Source organism: Ambystoma mexicanum, chromosome 6p, assembly GCF_040938575.1.
Source record: "Ambystoma mexicanum isolate Mex_15411 chromosome 6p, UKY_AmexF1_1, whole genome shotgun sequence".
Classification (NCBI taxonomy): Eukaryota; Metazoa; Chordata; class Amphibia; order Caudata; family Ambystomatidae; genus Ambystoma; species Ambystoma mexicanum.
In genome coordinates this window covers 469,390,362-469,409,480 of record NC_090935.1, presented here as the reverse complement: position 1 = coordinate 469,409,480, position 19,119 = coordinate 469,390,362, and the positions used below count along the sequence as shown (strand labels likewise).

At 43.6% G+C, this 19,119-nt stretch overlaps 1 protein-coding gene across 2 annotated transcripts in view; it reads left to right on the top strand.

Annotated features, from left to right (window-relative positions):
* The first annotated feature begins 5,378 nt into the window (after nucleotides 1-5,378).
* ARL15 (ARF like GTPase 15) overlaps nucleotides 5,379-19,119 on the top strand; it is a 1,924,177-nt gene continuing 1,910,436 nt past the window's right edge. Inside the window, exon 1 of one of the 2 annotated variants that reach the window (XM_069627265.1) lies at nucleotides 5,379-5,865. In XM_069627265.1, coding sequence (XP_069483366.1) covers nucleotides 5,854-5,865 — 12 coding nt within the window. In that variant the 5' untranslated portion in view covers nucleotides 5,379-5,853. The remainder of the gene's footprint in view (nucleotides 5,866-19,119) is intronic. The other variant, XM_069627266.1, reaches the window with a different exon arrangement.

Sequence of the window (19,119 nt, the reverse complement as noted above, 5' to 3'; positions counted from 1 at the left end):
GAACTTCTCATCCATCTGCAAGAGGGAAAAGACACTCCAGCTTAGCGTGGAAACATCTAGAGGCGCTGCATACCGCGCTTACCCACCGCATTTCTTCTTCATAACCGGCATCCACGCTGAAAACGTTGCGGCACCTAAAAGACACAGAAAAAGAACTCAGTTCAATGCAAATACGAAAGGGGTGCATCGCGCATCGCGCTCTCATTCACCTTCAGTGCTACTCATCTCTGCAGCACGCCGCCATCCCCGGACGCCGGCCATCATCTAAGGAAGGAAAGGAACAAAGTTAGAGAACTGTTCAAAAGACTCATTATACTTACCTGTCGGACTCTTTCCAGTGAAGTAACTAGGCAGGAACGAGCCTGCATCAATCAACGCGCCCCTGCGCTGAAAGCAGGATGGAGAGCACACTATCCAAGAAAACAAGGCCCAGTCTCCAGTGGAATAGCCTCCAGGGAAGGGTTTGAGGTCGTAAGAGGTCAAAACAGACTGAGTGACGTCCCCGTGGATACCAGGTGAGCCTTACACCAGCCCAAGACAACTGTTCCACTTGCAGCTATCAGGGCCGTCGATATCCGAGTCTCGTTTCTCTTGAAACTCTCTTGCCTTCGAGGGCATGATGTATTAAATAACAAAACAAAAGTTCCTTCAACAAAAATCAAAGTTTGATTCCTGGTATCACTTCGGGTGAGGATTCTTCACCCCTGGGGCCCCCTTGTCCGGACGCTGAACCCTCTTTACTTTCAGCCTCCCTCCTCCCGGTTCACTATGGCTTGTCCTTTATTCACCAATCTTAATGTCTTTTTAAACAGTTTCAGTGGGCATCCCTCGGCCGGGTTTACCTTTGTCAACACAGTTTCTTGGGACTTTAGACTTTGCCCCTTCTCATCAGCATCCCTCTTGCCAACTTCACATTCACATTTTCTTTTACTTTCAATGTTTGTAGGATTCACCTCTTTTACTTTCTCACAGTTCTTTGGTCAAAGGCGCTTGACTGTACAGGGATTTTGCTTGATCTCCTGTGTGACCACTTTGACCTATCTTGGCAGCTCTCCTTCGGCCTTCTGGTATATACAGTATCACTCTGACGGGATCGACCAGAGTCTCTCGTAGCAGAACCCACGTGGTGCTGTTCACCTTCTGCAGCTGGTCTCCCGCTTACAATTTTACAGTTCTTTGGACTTCTTTCGCTCTACCACTTTGCAACTTTCATTCATCACAGCCCGGTTCTTATCGGTTCCCCCTTCGACTCACCGGCTGTGATGAACCGCTTGGCTTTCCTCTTAACTGGGGTCAAGGCCGGTACCACGGAAGCAGTGGTCTCTCTTGCTCCGGCTTATCAGCAACGACTTGCTTCATGTACCATTGACATCTGCGGCACCACACTTGCGCTATTGTCCTCAGTCTTACGCTTGTGGGTCTGCGTCGAAAAGGGCAAGGTTGTGTCTCTCCTTGTCAGCCTCTCGATATTGGTCGCCTTTCTCCTCCTCCTGAACTGCTGGGTCTGGATAGCAGTCTCATTGAGTGGTCTGCCTTGCTCCTACTGTGCTCTCTTGCTCCACCTTTTATCCCTGTGGGGAAGAAAAAGGGCCGTCAGGTGTGTGATTCTGATCAATTGCCTGACTTTGCTTGACGCTTTTATTGGGACATGTCAGGTAAACAGCTGTTTACCTGACGTGTGTTAGTCCGTTCTCTTGTGTGTCATGCAAAGGGGTTTGTGTCATAAAATGGGGGGTCAGTGGTTTTGAATGTCCTACGTGGTAGGATGGGGAAATGGTGTTGAAAGAAGGGGGATAATGCGTCTCATCCATCTGTGTCCCACTCCCACCCACTGGGCACACCCCCTCCAGTTGATCCTCCCTCACTGACCACCCCCAGGAACTGTATCCAATAGCTATGGTGTATGACCTGGCCACCTGGATGACAGATCCCTGGGGACTAGCTAGGGAGACACCTTCAGGTTTCTCACAGGTGCAATTTCCAAAGACTAGACCACTCAGTTTGCTTATTGGTTACAGTCATCTTTATTGCCCTATTCCTCTTTCTCGTCTCAGTCGTGGTCACGGTCAGAGGTGTTGCTAGGGTGGGGCTAATGGGGCTATAGCCCTGGGTCTTTTGGTTGTAGCCCTGCATAGGAGCTCAGGGGCTACAATTAAAAGGCTATAGCTAGCCCCGAGTCCCAACATTAGCTTAGCCCCTGATCTTTTCCAGACTTAGCAACACCCCTGGTCACTGTATCTTTAGTATAATGTTGAGGAAATTGACAATGGATCTTACTGGTAGTAATCACTACTGCTCCCTGCCTCTTCCTCATCTCAGTTATTAACATATCACTCCCTGTCTGATGCTGGGGACTGTATGAATTAGACCTGGCAAGGGTTTGAGGGAGAGGGTTACAATACGCCATTAAGGCATGAGAAAGAGAAGGAACATCCCTAAAAGGAAAAGGTGGTATGCAACTTCCTCTAACAATGCCATATCATCCCCCTGAGGGTTGCCTCCCCCCATGTGGTCCTCCCTCATATAGCCGCCCTTAAGGTCAGTATCAGGTAGCGGGTAACGTCCCTTGGCCTCATGGTAGGAGGCTATCCCCGGGGAAGAAGTGATGACATCTTTTGATTCATCACAGCAGGTATGCCAGTAAATGTTTCTTTTTAACTGCACTGCCCATTAAATAGCAGTATGTGTCACAATTGGGTGGCTCAGCGAGTCAAAAGCTCAATTGCACAGCCTGCACTTTAACCCCACTTCGCCCCACTATCCTACTGCCATTCTCTCCCGACTGTAGCACAGTGATTACCACATGCCGTTTAGCAATCCGCACATCCATCCGAGTGCTGAGAAGCAGGGCTACATGCAGCACAACAAGAAGGGTGCAGGCCGACCACAGCTCCGAGAGCAGAGTCACATGTAGCGACCTACATTATGCAGCAAGTAGCACAAACATCAACGACTCAAAGTGATGTATTTCAACATAACGCAATTAATAAAACAATTAGAAGTAATAATAAATTAACAATAAACATTGGCACAATCCTCCACAAGCAATCATCATATGCATGAAATGAGGACAAACTTGCACCAAAATTTTAATAATGGGTTGCTTTAAACAGAACCAGGAATAATGCCGTGTCAAGCACAAACCATGAACAGATGTGGCAAGAATAACCACACGTGCACTAGTGCACATAAAATCCCACACACTTAACAGACATACGGCATGGAAAGTGGCAATTAGACAAATAAATATACTCCCACACAGAGCTGTCTATCCAATGCCACCGCTACTAAGCAGAGTGGCAACATGTGGGCACGTCTTCTTAAATTATATTTTTTCAAACTGAAGGAGTGAGCGAGCCTCCAGTGGGGGTGGTGGCCTGCCCCTGCTTTGGGCACACACTGTGCCGAGAGGGGATCAGCCAGAGCCCTAGGTGAGACTTGGGCCGGCCCGAGCCCTGCCAGGCTGCGCAGCTCTATTTGTGATGTGGTTACAATAAGAAACTTACACAATACGAATGTTAGCATGACTATGCAAATTATTATAAAAATAAAATGTCATAAATAAGAAAATTCCTTAAAAACAAAATGTCATGCATAAATACAAAATATTTCTTGAAAATACATATAATAATGACATTGGGCTGATCCCCATCATAAAACGTATAACGCAAACATATGTTCTGCCACTTACAATGAAACCAGCAGGATAGAATCCCAAATTCCAATCAGATAGCCTCGATTGGGATGTGCGGAGGAAGATAGAGGATCTTACGCCAGATTTTCCCTTCGCTTATAGAGAGACAACTCTTTATGCTTTATGGACCATGGGAGCAATTCTCATCCATACAAGATGGCTGGTGTTACCTTTGCCTTATAAAGTTCCAGCAATGGTTTTAAAGAATAAAAACACAACGTTTGCTGAACTACTATCGTCTGTCTAATATACACTTCAACTTTAACATTCCACCCACTTTTAACAAGCGGAATATGATTATAAGGAGCAAATAAATAACCCAAGTAAATAAATGATGGTGCACGTACAATTCTTTGCCTGACAATTGACCACACAAAACTATTGCAATTTTTGGGAGCATTATAGCAGAGAACATTTGATTTACCTGGATTAACGATCATTAGCAAAGCTCTCTACTGACAGGTGACATAAAGAACACCATAGAAGATAGGGTACAGATGTGACTTGTCTACACACAGGGTAATCTGAGCACCAGCCACATGTGGGTTGATTTTAAAGTGAAGCAGTCACCTGAGCATCATGACAAATCCCAGAATCTGAGGTTCAGAGCTCAATGGTTGAGACAGCTATGAGTACAAAAGGTTGTAAGCGGTGGGGCATAGTATGACACCCGTGTGTGTCCTGAAGAAGGCTGGAGCCACAGTGAAGGGCTCATGTATTCTTGCTGAAACAAGTGATGACTATTTGTTGTTAAGAAATAGACACACTGTTAAAAAACAATTAGGTGTATTGTAATATGGTAATCAAATTGTTATTGTAAAGCCCCCATCAATTCAAAGGGCCTGCATATATTTATAATTGGTCGCTATGGTGAGAGTGATTCTAAATGGTGATACATGATTAGTTTGGCATGCATGTACTTGTGAAATAGTAGTGTAAAAGTGATAGTGACATATTTTTCTAATGTTGTATATCACTGAATGGTGGTAATTTATATTGAAAAAATCAAACTATTCGTAAGAGTGAAGTTGCATGATTAGAAGTCAATCAAATCAGTTTTGTCCATCACTTTTGGTCTTATCTTTGTGTGTGCTATACTGCGGTTGCTACCTGTGTAATGAAGACTGTACCAGGTTCCCTTATATAGTATGGACAGGTGGTAGCTGGACCACCTTGAATGATATTTGCAAAATGTTCAGTCTTCAGATTTACCCAACCAATAATTTCGCTCACAGCAAGATTTTAGCCCTGCTACAAATACATTCAAAGGAAGAGTTTTTGCATCTCCTATTTGGAAAAAAAGACAAGGGAGCCTCCCAAAACCATAACAGCAGTAGTCACGCAAAACCATTTTGTAAAGTTGGCTAGCCTAGAAAATACATCAAGTCACGCGGGTAATCGCTGCAGTGTTTACAGCTTTAAGCGCCTCTGTCAACCAAGCCCACGTGCGTGGTCAGCTGATCAGAGAGACCAATGAGGGAGGGACAGAAAAATGGCTTGTGTTTCCTGAAATACATAATCGTGTTGAGTGTAGGTGTCTAGGGCGACCCACGCGCATGCTCATCCACGCTTGGGAACCTGGCATAGTCTTGCGCGTGCACCAAGCCCCTAAGGGGCGCGCGAACGAGAGAAACACAGAGAAGCGTGAGAATTGACTTTTGTGGTCTGAACGTGCGCGAGTGCGTTTTTTACGTCACCCCGGAGATGTGGAGGCGTGCGCTCAGTAGCAACGAGAGCGCGAGAGCGCCTTCCTTCGGTTGACAGTGTGCTCGGCGCGTGCGTGCGGGTTACGCGCAGCAGCATCTGATCCTTGGATCGCGAGCCCAGCGTAGAAGCAGCACAGCAGCAGCAGCAGCAGCAGCTCTCGCTGTGTGTATGTGCGCGCGCCTTGAGGGAACCAGGCAGGGGTTCGGCCAGTGTGGCTGCTCCTTCCCTTGTCGCTGCCTGCTGAGCCCCAGGGCGGGGTATTGGACAAGTCTCGGGAGCAGCGCCAGGGATCTAGCAAGGAAGAGTTCTATCTGCTGCACGGGTGGACAGAGCTGCAGACAGGAGGCAGCACCGGGAGCTGCAGGTCACACCCACCCTCCCATTGTAAGAGGAGCGCAGGGCACGGACTGACCTGCGGCAGGAGCCAGCGCCTGCTCTCACTACATGTGTACATGGATTATCTGGTATGTGAACTTTCCACAGTCTCCCGCTCTTTGATCACTTTTCATGCCACTGCCAGGTGACACCTGTCGCAATTTTACAATGTGGAGTTGCAAGAATGTAGATCAATTATTCTCAACCTGGTGTGGAGTTGGTTTCAAAGTAGCATGGGTGTTTGCTAACTTACTTTTTTTTTTTAGCAAAACATTGATCTGCTTAAATGCAAAGAAAACGTACATTCACGAAAGTGCCACATTCGAATTTATGTAAGTGAGTGCAAAGTGCAGTCATAATGCAACGCCCTTAGAATTCCGTTTCGTGGAGGTTCAAGGAAAATATTCGGCGCTAAGGGGGTTCGCAATTTTATTGTACAGCAAATATCCAGTTCCAGGATTGACAAATAAAACGCATGCCGTGGTGTGCAACGGTATTACGTGGAAGAGTAAATCAAATGTGCAGTGCCTTAAAAGTGAATGAGGTGTCACGGAATCCTGGCAAATGTGCAAGGCCCACCACACACGTTGCCTCCGAGTCGTTGAAGTGCACAGGAAAAAGCACAATACTTATTTGATTTCACTTATTTGATTTCGTGGAAGTGCAATAAACGTGTGCAATGCACACACCCCCAATAAGATTCCGTGGTAGTGTGAAACATGCAGTACCACACCAATCCGATTTGTTTGCACTGTACGACGTTCTATGTCAGCCAGACACACCATTAGAAAAGAGACCGACACTAATCCGATTGGTTACGGAAGAACATGTAAACATTATTTTTAAAAAGTGCGGCTGTCCTCTTCTACGTCCTAATAGATTTCGTAGCTATGGCATAGCAAGTTTTCAAATGGGTCTGACTACAAGTGTCACCAAAAATCCATCTGCAGCAATTGTGTCCTTAACGGAAAGTCACAAAAGACATGTGCAGTGCAACAATTTGTGGAATGAGTGTGGATTGTAAAGAAAACAGTTAATGGCACGTATCCCACTAGCACAATGGTATGAGAGCCAGATTCCGCCCCATATGCAAAAGATTCAAATGCAGAGTGTTGTACTCCTTGTGATGGAGGTGTTGAGTAAACGTACGATGTCGAAAATGCAGAGTCTGTACATATGACAAAATGTGTTTGTTTACATCCATTGTACAGTGGCTTCCAAAGCAAGGCTTCCAAATATAACTACAATTAAAGTTCCAACGTATTGCATGTAAGAAAACATACACCACAAGTATCAAATTCTATTCAGTGGACGTATTACCGAACAAATGCTACACTGTGCCAACGACACACTGCTCAAGTGCCTTGTGTAATGTTGTGCACGCAACCCCCTTTTGTGTTTTATAACTCCTAATAAAACTTGCAATGACACTAGTGTCGTGTTTCTTTATGTAGAGCGGCACAAGGCAAAGTCCTACACAGCTTAGTTTCCCACAATTTCACACGTTCAAAATCTCATTTCCTAAAAGTGCAAGAATAGAATGCGTCAAAGCCTTGCTTGTGCAAGTGCAAAAAAAATGTGCAGTGCCACAAGTTATAATGTCTTGCACGAGCAGCGAACATGTGTATTGTTACTAGTACGAGCTATTTTATTGCACAGAGTCACCAGGGGGTACATCTAGATGTATATATAAGTTGCAAAGCTAAAGTGCCATGGCCTGTTTTGGGCACATTTTAAAAATGCTTCAGGGTCCTAAGCAGCGGGCCTTTCCAAGGAAGAACAAATACATGAACAATGCTTTTATCGCAAAATTCATTCAGACGACGTGCTTTAAAGCGTTAAACGTGCAGCGGGCAAGGCGGAGGCAATTCCACAGAAGAGCTGAACCAAGGCTCGCTGGAGTTGGATAACCACCGTCATTAATGCAAACAGCCTTCAGGAGAAATGTAACCAAACGCTGGGCTCTGTGGAAAGTCGAGGTAAAGATGCTAGGGCAGAGGTATATTGCTGTTGTGTCGTATAACAAACTCCAGTGGGAAATGCAAAACAAGTGTAAGGGGTTATATATAATGTTGTTTTTGTTGGTTAAGCGGAAAGCCAAGAGTGCTAAGAAAAGGTGAAATGGTATGTGTGACATTGCATTGTATGACACTGAAAAGTAAAGGCGCAACCAATGGTTTGTAAGGATGTAATGTTGAGTGGTCTTGTATAGCACACACGCGCCGTTTTGTTGGATTAGTGCAAGCAAGGCCTTGCAAGAGAAAGGAGAGGTAGGATAGTAGGATAGTGGGATGGAGGAGGCAGATGGCAATCCTCTGGTGTTGATGATGTTTGTAGGCCAGAAGTCCTGGGTGCCAGTGTAATCCGAAGTGGTTTGCTGCGCTGTCACTTGGGTGAGTGTTTCTTCCGGAGAGAAGAGGCTGAGGTCCATCAAATGGATGATAACGCTGTGAGACCCGGTTAGCTGCTGCTGCAGGAGTGTATGATACTACTAGTGCTGTGAGCAATAACATGGCTCCGTTAGTGTGGTATTTGGCTGGTAGATCACTGTGTGCGAGCATTGACTGTGAGGTGGATGAAAATGCACAAAGTAAACTTTCACACGGCTATGCATTCACGACTTACTGGAAAGCTGTTGGGTCAGAGAGTAGTTGAAATAAGTGTCTTGATGCCCCAATAGGTTCATTGGAAGTTAAGAGAAGGAACATTTCATGCCCCTGTGTAGTGGGAGTGCATTGAGAAGAACTCTTTAGTGCTCAAACGCATTCATTGGAAGTACAGCGGGACGAACTACTAGATATTAGTGCACGTGCATCTAGGAGGGACGTGATGCTCCAGTGCTTTCATGGAAGAATGGTGCTTTTTTTTTGTCCTTGTATTTTTTTTACGGTCTCCACTTCACTCCTTTTTAACCCTTGCCTCAAAGGTTTAAAAAAAAAAGGTCAAAAGCCAACTAACGCATTCCACAAATTTAAACCAGACAATTGAAAAATAAATGCCAGTGTACATTAAACACCTATTCTATTTGTGCTGTTACCATTTTCTGTTTTGGCTTCTTGTACTATATTTTGACATCTGCACAATACATGAACAAGTAACAGTCTCCTCTTCTCATCAACCGAGAGTACCTTTGTGCTTTACACGAGGGATGTTTCTTGCTTTCCTCAGTGCTTGTTTGACTTGAGTTTAACATTCCTCAACGTCAGTCGTTATCCCTTTTCTCCACAGCCACCAATATTCCACAGTGTGCAACTTTGAAGTAGTTGCTTTATATTTGTGAGATTGTGTAGAAGTGGTGCTACCTTTTGTCTAAACCTGGACAGCAAACCTAGAAGCTCATGGGAAGTATCCAGTTGTTTCGTCACGTGCACAATGTTGTCTAGGACATTGTGCTCACTGTGGCAGCTTTTTTTGTACAGGTTGTGTTTTGAATCGCATGGTCAATTACAGCTATCATTTTTTTCCCCCTTTTCAAAATTTCACATAGAATTCCATGGGCAGTACTCGCTCACTGTAGATTCATTTTTAGAAGCCATAGACATGGCCCCTTTCAATTCGCTTTGCGTTACTTTGACTTCTAAGCTTTCTCTTTGTTCTGCTGATAGTACTACTTCTGTTTCATCGAAAATGTACCCCTTTTTTATTGTTGTTGAAGGGTTTAGAGTATAGAGCCCTTGTGCTACTTTTAAGCTTTTCTTCTATCTCTGTTTTGGGGTTCCCCGCTCCATCTAGGAAGCCTTGTGGTACACTCTTGTTTCCCCCCAAATCTTTAAAGAAAAAAAAATCAAGTTTTGCGGTCTTTATATATTTTTTACATTTGAGCTAAAATGATGACTTTTCCCTTCTCTATTAGCCATTCCCTTGTTACTTGTAACTTTATTGAATTGCTTTGCCGACTTCCATCCCTCATCCCTTGTAAGTGGCATATGTTTTGAAGTGATCCCGAGAGCAACCTATGCCTCTCCTCTGTGAGAAACCAGAAGGTATTTCACCCGCTAGTCCCCGGGATCTGTCATCCAGGTGGCCAGGACACGGCCATCACTTTTGGATCCAGTTCCTGGGGGTGGACCAGTGCGGGAGGATCACCTGGATGAGGAGTTATCGGAGAGTGGAAGTGGGACACGGGAGGGGTGAGACGGTACAACGTCCTTTCATCGTGGGATGTTTTTTTTCACATGGTTTTTTACTGTGATTTTTTTTTTGCCGAAAAAACTCAATCAGATTTTTTTGGGGGGTTAGAAAAATATATGAATTGGGTGTGAGTGTACGAGAATATAAAAAAAATGAAAGGGGATGGGGGTTTAGGAGGTAACCCCCCAAAAATAAAAAAAATGTGATGAGTTTGTTTCGTTAAAAAAATCTGTGGTAAAAAACCCCACGAAAAAACATCCCGTGATGAAATGACATGTAACCGGGGAGATGGGGTATCCCTTTCCCATTAACAACTTTTCCCCATCCTAACTGGTAGGATACCTATGAATTCAACCCCTCACCCCCTTCTCCGACACAAACACGTTCTCACGGATAGTTCACCGTGAGCGACGATGGACTAACACCAGAGCCGTATACCTGACATGTCTCAACGCCATGGACAGGCAAGGTCAGGCAATTACGAATTAATACACACACCTGACAACCAACACACTACCCCACACGGATAAAAGGCAGAGCACGAAAGCACTCTCTGAGCGAGGCAACCCACATGAGGAAACAGCAGTTCCAAGATGGCAGTGTAATACAAGGAGAAAGACGGCGAGACCAAAGAGAGTCGCAAGGAAGGAAGTACCCTTGACCTCCTAAGGACTGTTCCTTTCTTGAGCCTTGGAAAGTAAGAAACCGAAGACCAGGAACTAAGGCTGATGAAACCTGTGCATTGTGTTGGAGGTACCCGGGGCTCTCCCGCATCGATAACCAATGCGGGGAGGAGCGATTGCCACTGTGGTACTGTCCTTGGCTCCTACAACAAAGCGACGTCAGAAAAAACAGCACAGCAGGTGAGTCGGAGAGACTGATACCAAACCAGCATGTGTTTTGAACCATTGTAGAAGAACAGTGTGTGAGGTCGTTTTGTAATAAGCAACATGGATATAATTGGAAACCAAAGGAGTAGTTGAACTTTATAATTGAACTTTGGGAGACCAAGAAAAGATACTGTACACAGAGTAGTCCGGCGTCACGTGGGTGCATATTCGAAAGTCTCTGTTAGGTATCCAACTGATGCTGAGTGTGACAAAAAGGAATATTGGGATCCAAGTGGGCATGCAGTGGGTCAAGCTAAACCCTGTGCACATTCGAAAGTCTTCGATAGTTAAAAGTACATAACAATTGGTCCGAGCCTGGCTGAGGGAGACTAATTGAGTGAATGAAAGGGGTCTGAGTCCGGAAGAGGGGGATCCAATGTTGAACTTTTGTTTTGGAGGGGATCTAAGCCTGGCTGAGGGGGATCCAGGGTGAACACCCAAATTTGAGCACTGGGAAAAGGAAAATAACGTTTTCGTGTTGTTTATGTTTACCAGGCCCTCTGAGTCAAGAGACTTGCAAAAAGTAAAGAGGCTTGGACACAGAAGGTCTGGAACTGTGACAATGGAAGGGTGCCCTTGTGCCGCAGAAGCCAGAGTGTGCTTTGCTCAAGTGAAACGCCTTGTCCTGTGCTGAAAACATGGGGAAGGAAGGCCAATGGCCCGAACATCCTGACATATCATTTTGTGAACACTTATTTCTTTTTCATGAACATCACTCCACATTATTTATAATTTAATAGTAAGGATTGGCAATAGGTTTATTTTAGTGTAGGCCCTTTTAATTTGACAACTCTACTAGGACTGTGTTATTATTTGATATTTGTAGCTTGCTCTCCTCTGTAGATTTAGGTTTAGATGGGCGTTTATCTCACCCTTGTGAAAGTTCAGTAAACACCCTTGAACTGTGGTCACTTGTGTCTGTCTTACTGTTGATACCATTTCTTCCTTACACCTCCCAAATTGCCCCGCACCATAGTTTCAGCTTTCCTCCTTCCCATTCCTTGTTTTCTTTACAGAGTCTTTAGCATATGTCCTCATCATCCAGAAAACACATATTCAAAGTCCACGCCCCTTTCCCTTTTTGCGTATTTAGCCAGGTGTAAGTGTGTAGCCACATTTGGAATTTTGTGTTCTAAAAGAATGTTATCAAATAACTGTTCATTATGTTGAATTATGTGGATGCTTAAAGGTAATCCCATCTTGATTGAATCCTTCACCCTATTCTCTCCATGTGATTCCTGTCCAGGAGGGTACTGTGTGGCATGTGTGCCAACCAAGTCTCTATCTTCAGTGGGTGCTTGTAATCATTTTGTTCACTTAACTGTCTGTCCTTTGGGTGTAGGATACAATTAAGGATACAATTAAAGTCCCCTGTTATGATTAATTAGCAGGTCTTTTTCAGATGTGAACTTCATCAAGGTTTCTTTTTCTTTGTTGTTGCAGAGACGCTCATTACTTTATGCTTTAGGATAGCGGTTTTCAGTGCCCTCACTGCAGATTTACATAGCACCCACCACTTGTGCCTATTTAGATTTGAACAGAAGGGCTGTGCCCACGTTCATGTTTGCTCCTGATCTCATGGATTGGCCATATGTTCACTCTTCCATATTTTTCATAGTCCTTTCCTGAAGTTATGCCACATATATGCAGCAATCGCATATAAAATGGAGACTATTGTCAATGTTCTTGTTCTTTTGTGGATTCCCCTACATTTACTGTTGCAATTCTGAGCGGTAGCATCACTTCAAAGACATTTTGGGTTTTCCTTCAATTTTTTTCCCATTGCACCTTGAAGCTGCATTGAACTTTTTTTTTATTGTGCACCTTTTGCTTTTTCTTAAAAAGGGCGAACCAGCTTGACCTATTGACTTCATCTTTATCCTTTGTATTGGGCTTATAGTTGGCTGCTTGTGTTGTGATTTCTTCAGTTACCCCCATTAGCTGAGATATTGTGCACCCATTATCTTGAGTACCAGCTGCTTGATGACAATTGGACATTTACAAAATATCATCTTTTTTCCTTTTGTGCAGCTTTGAATGATCTATTTTACTCACTTTTTTGACTTTTAATCATTGTAATATTTTATAAATTGTTCTGTTCGTATGGTGTGTGAAAAGTTTTTATTTTAAACTGTATCGCACAATAAACAAATGCTAAATAAATATTTGGGAGTTATTGGTCTCATTGTTACTACTTTGACTATCTAACGCTTGGAAGAAGAGGGTGGTCATCTTGGGCGGAATGAGCCCTCTTCGTATGTAAAATGTTGTGGTTCTGCGACTAGTTTCTGTATCTATTTACCTGAGTGTCGTTGTGCATTATTGATAACTACTTTAACTTGATGCTGTTTGACATTTCCAGTTTGCTCAGAACTGTTTGTCTTATTTTCATTCTTTTTTGGCGCGAGTTGTGGAGTTTCTCCTTTGTTTTGCGCCTGTTGTGTGTAATCGGTCATTCACGTTACTGTGAGTCCTAATGAAAGGATTGTCACATGCACAGTATGAGGATGTGTATTTTCTGTTGTGGCATAACACCACCAGCAGCCTGCCTTGTCTTGTGCACAATCTTTTCCCATCTTCTAATTCTCACGTACTGCACCCAGTGGAGAACCTTTTTGTGGGCGCTGCCTTTGAGGGGTAAACCAGGGTCTCCTCCCTTGGCTGCACCCTGCCGCCTGTTTGTTCGCGGCTCTTGCCCTCGATGTGGGTGTCCCTTTATTGCTCTTATCTGATCGGCCCAGCTATTAAATGCCCGTAACTTGAATGGCAAACTAAAGTATGCTGCAGGTCCGGCCATTTGGCTGCAATTAGATCCTAAAGCTATGAGCCGGCCTGCTTGTTTTCAAAGGCACTTGCTCTCAGGTATGCTCCAGTGATCCCCGCTCCACCCTAGGGGCAGGCACCTCTGAACTTGAGCGATTTGCTATTCAATGGCCGAGTTAAAGATTGTTTAATGGAGGCTGTCCTCCTGCTGGGTCGCAGGTGCACGCTCGAGGCGGGGCCTGGCAGTGGGACACAAAAGAGGCCTTGCTGTACGCATTCACCTACTCTTTCACAGAGGTAGTAGCTCAGTTTTAATACGTGATACTTGAGGTGAAATCGGCATACGTCTTTAAAACAATGTGCGGAGGCCATTAACATGCACATTAAAAGTGACGTCACAGAAAGTTGACCTTGAAGTGAAGTATGGACATTTTTATTTAATTGTCCCTTCGTAATCAAAGCACATTTACTTAATAAAATTAATCACGAACAGCAGAAAAATAACATGAGAGAGTTGATTTTCCTATAACGTTGCTGGCAAAGTATAAAAGGCGTTTAAATTTGAAACCCAAATATCTGTATGGAAATATTCCCTGTTGAGCCACGTTTTAGCTCACTGTATCTTTCACAGAAGAAAAATATCCATTTGTAGATCAGTCTGGAGTTGGACCCACCATTTTTTTCGTTGGTATAAGAAATCGAGGGGGTCTCTAACGCGTAATGATGCCATATTTGGGGGATGTGTCCTAAAAAGGGACTCGCACATAGATAATAAACCTTGAAAAGAGATGGGGCCTATGTAACTTAAGATGTGACCCAACTGCGCAATCACATTTTCATGTGTAATGCAAAGGAGTACATTTTACTTGAGCAGATGTATTCAAATATAATTATGTGTACAAATATTGACCAAAAAGAGTCCACGATTCTTACAAATTGAAATCATTCTAATGGCAATTCTTGAAGATATGCTTTGAAGAAAAAAAAATCTAACATGTATCCTGGTATCATTTCCATTCAGCGTTTTTAAAACAAGCACATTTCTTTAACTTTGGTTATGGTTCTAAACGCGGCTGAAAGTGGCTTCTACTGTTGACGAGGAGTATTGGCACTCATGCATTACTGCAGGGAATAAATCTGGTGGGGGGAGTCAGTTTGCAGAGCCTGGCTCAGTTTCAATATTGGGAGACTGCTGGGAATGAGCCCTGACTAGCCCATGCCGACTTAAAGCCCTGAGTCCCACCTACCTAGACAGTCTAGCACCGAAATGCTAGCCAATTCTCCTCTGAACAAGAGTACTAATAGCAACCCTTGACACGTGTTTTGACCTTCTTGAGGTGAAGCTGTGCCTCTTTACGCACAGTGAGTAAGGGATCCATGTCTGGATTATCTGTATTAACTTTACAATTAACAGTAGTACATTTGCACAATCTGAATGTCCCCTGGCCTAGTAGGATTGTTGTCTGTCCTCCCTCTTTCCCCCCCCCTTACCTCGTCGCGCCTGGAAACACTTGTGTATAGGCGCGTTATAAATTCCTTATCATATCATAGTAGCAATAACTTAACTATTAACAGTACATCACGCTTCAGCCCAACATTGTGGAGCTTGCAATATGAAATTAAGTTGAGGCCCGTTGAGATAGGGAGACGGAGTAGGGAACGTGTGGGGTAGACTTAGTAGGAGAAGTGGGGGTCCACACAGCGGGAAAGGGTATGCTGGGGGACCCCCCTAAAAATGATATTGGGGGGTCAGGGGTAACGACCTGGAGGGGGGAATCCTTTGATGGGCAGGTCTCTGCAACATTGCTCTGTTGTATGCGATACAGGGACTTGGATCCAAGAGAGCCGCACAACCAGGGTTTGGATCCCTCTGCTGGCGCTGTTCGAGGCCGTATGTATAATCCAATTAAATGGAGCACACTTCCTTATATTACTCTACCTGCATCAAATAAACTCAAGGGTGTGGCATTGACCTCCTCCAAAAAAAGTGGGAGGACGGTGTCCACCAGTGTGCACTCTTGACTTGGGACCTACTGCTTTGGAAATGCAATTTAAAAAAAAAAAGATACCTACCTCTCCAGTATGGTTGAAGCTTAAAATCCTGCATTTTCCTCTGTAGTAGTGTGACTAGATGACACCACTTCTTTAGTCATAGACTTTCGTTTTGCAACCCAATGCATTCTGGGAGATGTAGTCTAGGTTACCTTCAGTTGATCACCCTGAAACCAGTGATTTGTGCTAGGAAAGTTCAGGGCTGTAACATGGTGTCTCTGTGATACTGATCTGGGCACCTCAAAGCCTTTTGTACCAGTCTTCGCTTTATGTCCGTATTATTCAGCACAACAGTGCAACCAGGCACATATGTGTTTATGTGAGGAAAAGGGCTCCACCAGAAGTTTGGGACAACAACAGGGCACACTTTTGTCTGACGTCAGTTAGGTTTTCACTAAATTCATCAAACAGTCAATAAATTCAAAAACATGCGGGGATAAACAATACATTTATAAATTGATCCTTTTCAATCAAAACAAAAATTAGTAACAAATAGAGCGTATAGTGCTCACCAATGCAGAGAATCATAACAATGCTTAATGTGAATTCATACAAATATGTTTGAAGTGTGCATAAGTAGAACATTTTAACAATTCAATGGTGTATATACAAAATTTGAGGCAACTCCTGTCTCCTGAAAGGGGCAGACAGAACCTTCGGTGATTTTAAAAAGTGCAGTGTCGCTCCTTATGTATACAATGCGTTTCGGGCGGTACAGCCCTTCTAGAAGTCAAATGAGTCCTTGACTGACCTGTGTTTGGTAGTGTTCCAAGGAGGACGCATTAAGCGTGCAATAGGTAAATCCGTAAAGTGAAACCACTTTTGTTTGGATCAAATCAATCCTGAAACAAAAGAGGGTATTTCCATGACTAGGTAAAAAGGGACTGCGTGTGGGACTAGTCGCTTGGTAAAAGCCATCATATATTTAGTTTTATACAAAATAACAGAGGTAGAGCAAATGGTGGAACTCACCAGCTGAGGTGCTTTCAAATGAGGATAACGTCAGTATGATTTTTTTCATAGGATCATCACAAAGCGATTTGCTTGAGAGATAGCCAATTTCAGCGTCACAATTACGCCAAACCTATAGATAGAGGGAGCGCAATAGGATTCTTTAATTCAATATGTCTCATTGACACTTGCAATATCCATAATGATAATAGGTGAGGGACTCACAGGGTTGTTTTAACACACGGCAAATGCTTGTAGCATGGAACATCTCAAATCATCTTGTTTTGGGGCTAGATGCTGTTGGCGTCACAAACCCGCATTTCCTATAAGTGAAAGGAAGCGGACTGTGATGCTAAATATCCCCAACTTTAAATGAAATCAACATTGTACATTTAAAAAGGGTGGTTCGCGCACTCGCCGGGCTGCTTCAACAAGTGGCGCAAGTGTTTTGGGAACTTCACAGATGTTGTCACAAGGGATGAGTACTAGTGCAAATTAATTCATGGGTTGATTGAGGATTGCCTGACCTGTTGGTGGAATAGCGAAGATTAGATAACTGTATGGCAAAAGTTCTGATTCGTTTTAACCGTACAATGTTATCTACGGAAGGCTTACCTTGACAGACAGTAACGCAGCTTCCTCAAGGGAGACGGCAGCTTCCTCAAGGGAGACGGCAGCGTCTGCACAGCTCAAGCAGTTGTCACGGCAACCGTGACGCTTGCGCTCTTGGTTTATCTGTTTCAAGTTTGCAACAGGAACGCATCATGCCATCTTGGAATGAAGATGGTAGAGTATTGATTGAATTAAGTATAAGTGACGCCTGGGGTTGAAATATTGCAAATAAAGTGAAATGAATTAAAGAAACGGCGCAAATGCCGTTTTTGGGAGGGGATGGTTAGATTCAAAATGTAATTAAGGAACTAAATGAATTTGTAAAGTTTACAGATAAAACAAAGTGAACTATATAGTAAATATGAGTCCTAAACAAAGCATGTAAATAAATGGTAATTACAGGAATTAAAATAGATCAGATGTAATCAAACAGGCAGAACATGAGATGCAATTGAGTATTAAAGAAATATGTGAATGTTAAATAGATACATTATTGTAACTTTTACACTGAAGAAATGGGCATAAAGCTGATTGAGTTAACGGAACCCTAGCAGTGACTGTGTGTGGAAACCAGTTAGGTACTGGTGATCAGCGGTACAGAAGTGGTCCTACAGTGACAGTGTGAAGTTGAATGAAAGTGTGTGGGCGGAGTTGCACATCTATATGAGAATGATTTCGGAATGTGTTGAAATGAGTAAGTCCTTTCAAATCGACAGTGGACAAGACCACTATAAATGACAACTTAAGTCCCAAAATGGCTTTTGCAAACTTTAAACACATAAACCAAGAGCGCACGCGTCACAATTGCAGTGACAACCGCTTGAGCTGAGCAGACGCTGCCATCTCCCTCGAGGAAGCTCCGGTAATGTCTGTGAAGGTAAGCCTACGGTACATAACATTGTACGATTAAAACGAATCCCAACTGTTGCCATACAGTTATCTAATCTTCATTATTCGACCAACAGGTCAGGCGATCCACAATCAACAGCATGAATTCATTCGCATTAGTACTCATCCCTTGTGACATCTGTGTAGTACCCAAAACACTTGCGCCGCTTGTTGAAGCAGCCCAGTGAGTGCGCGAACCACCCTTTTTAATGTACAATGTCGATTTCATTTAATGTTGGGACATTTACCATTACAATCTGCTTCCTTTTAATTATAGGATATGCGGGTTCGTGACGCCAACAGCATCTAGCCCCAAAACAAGATGATTTGAGATGGTCCATGCTACAAGCATTTGCTGTGTGTTAAAATAACCCGCTGAGTCCCTCACCTATTATATTATCATTAGGGATATTACAAGTGTCATTGACACATTGAATTAAAGAATTACATTGCGCTCCCTCTATCTATAGGTTTGGCGTAATTGTGACACTGAAATTAGCTATCTCTCAAGCAAATCGCTTTGTGATGATCCTATGAAAAAATCATACTGACGTTATCCTCATTTGAAAGCACCTCAGCTGGTGAGTTCCACCATTTGCTCTACCTCTGTTATTTTGAATAAAACTAAATATGTGACCACAATGTGGAACCCAGCGCGCTTTTTACAAGCGACTGGTCCCACATGCGGTCAATTTTTACCTTGTCATGGAAATACTCTTTTCTTTCAGGATTGATTTGACCCGAACAAAAGTGGTTTCACTTTACGGATTTACCTATTGCACGCTTATTGCAGCCACCTTGGAACACTACCAAACACAGGCCAGTTAAGGACTCTTTTGATTTCTATTGAAGATATGCCCCACATGAAATCTCTGATTTGCATTACATGATATATTTGTTGCAGAAACTTCTCTACCTCCCATACCTGATGAAGGGCTGTACCGTAGTATACACAACGAGGGACACTGCACTTTTAAAATCACCGAAAGTGCTGTCTGCTCCTTTCAGGAGAAAGGAGTTGCCTTAAAATTTTGTACATACCACTGAATTGTGAAC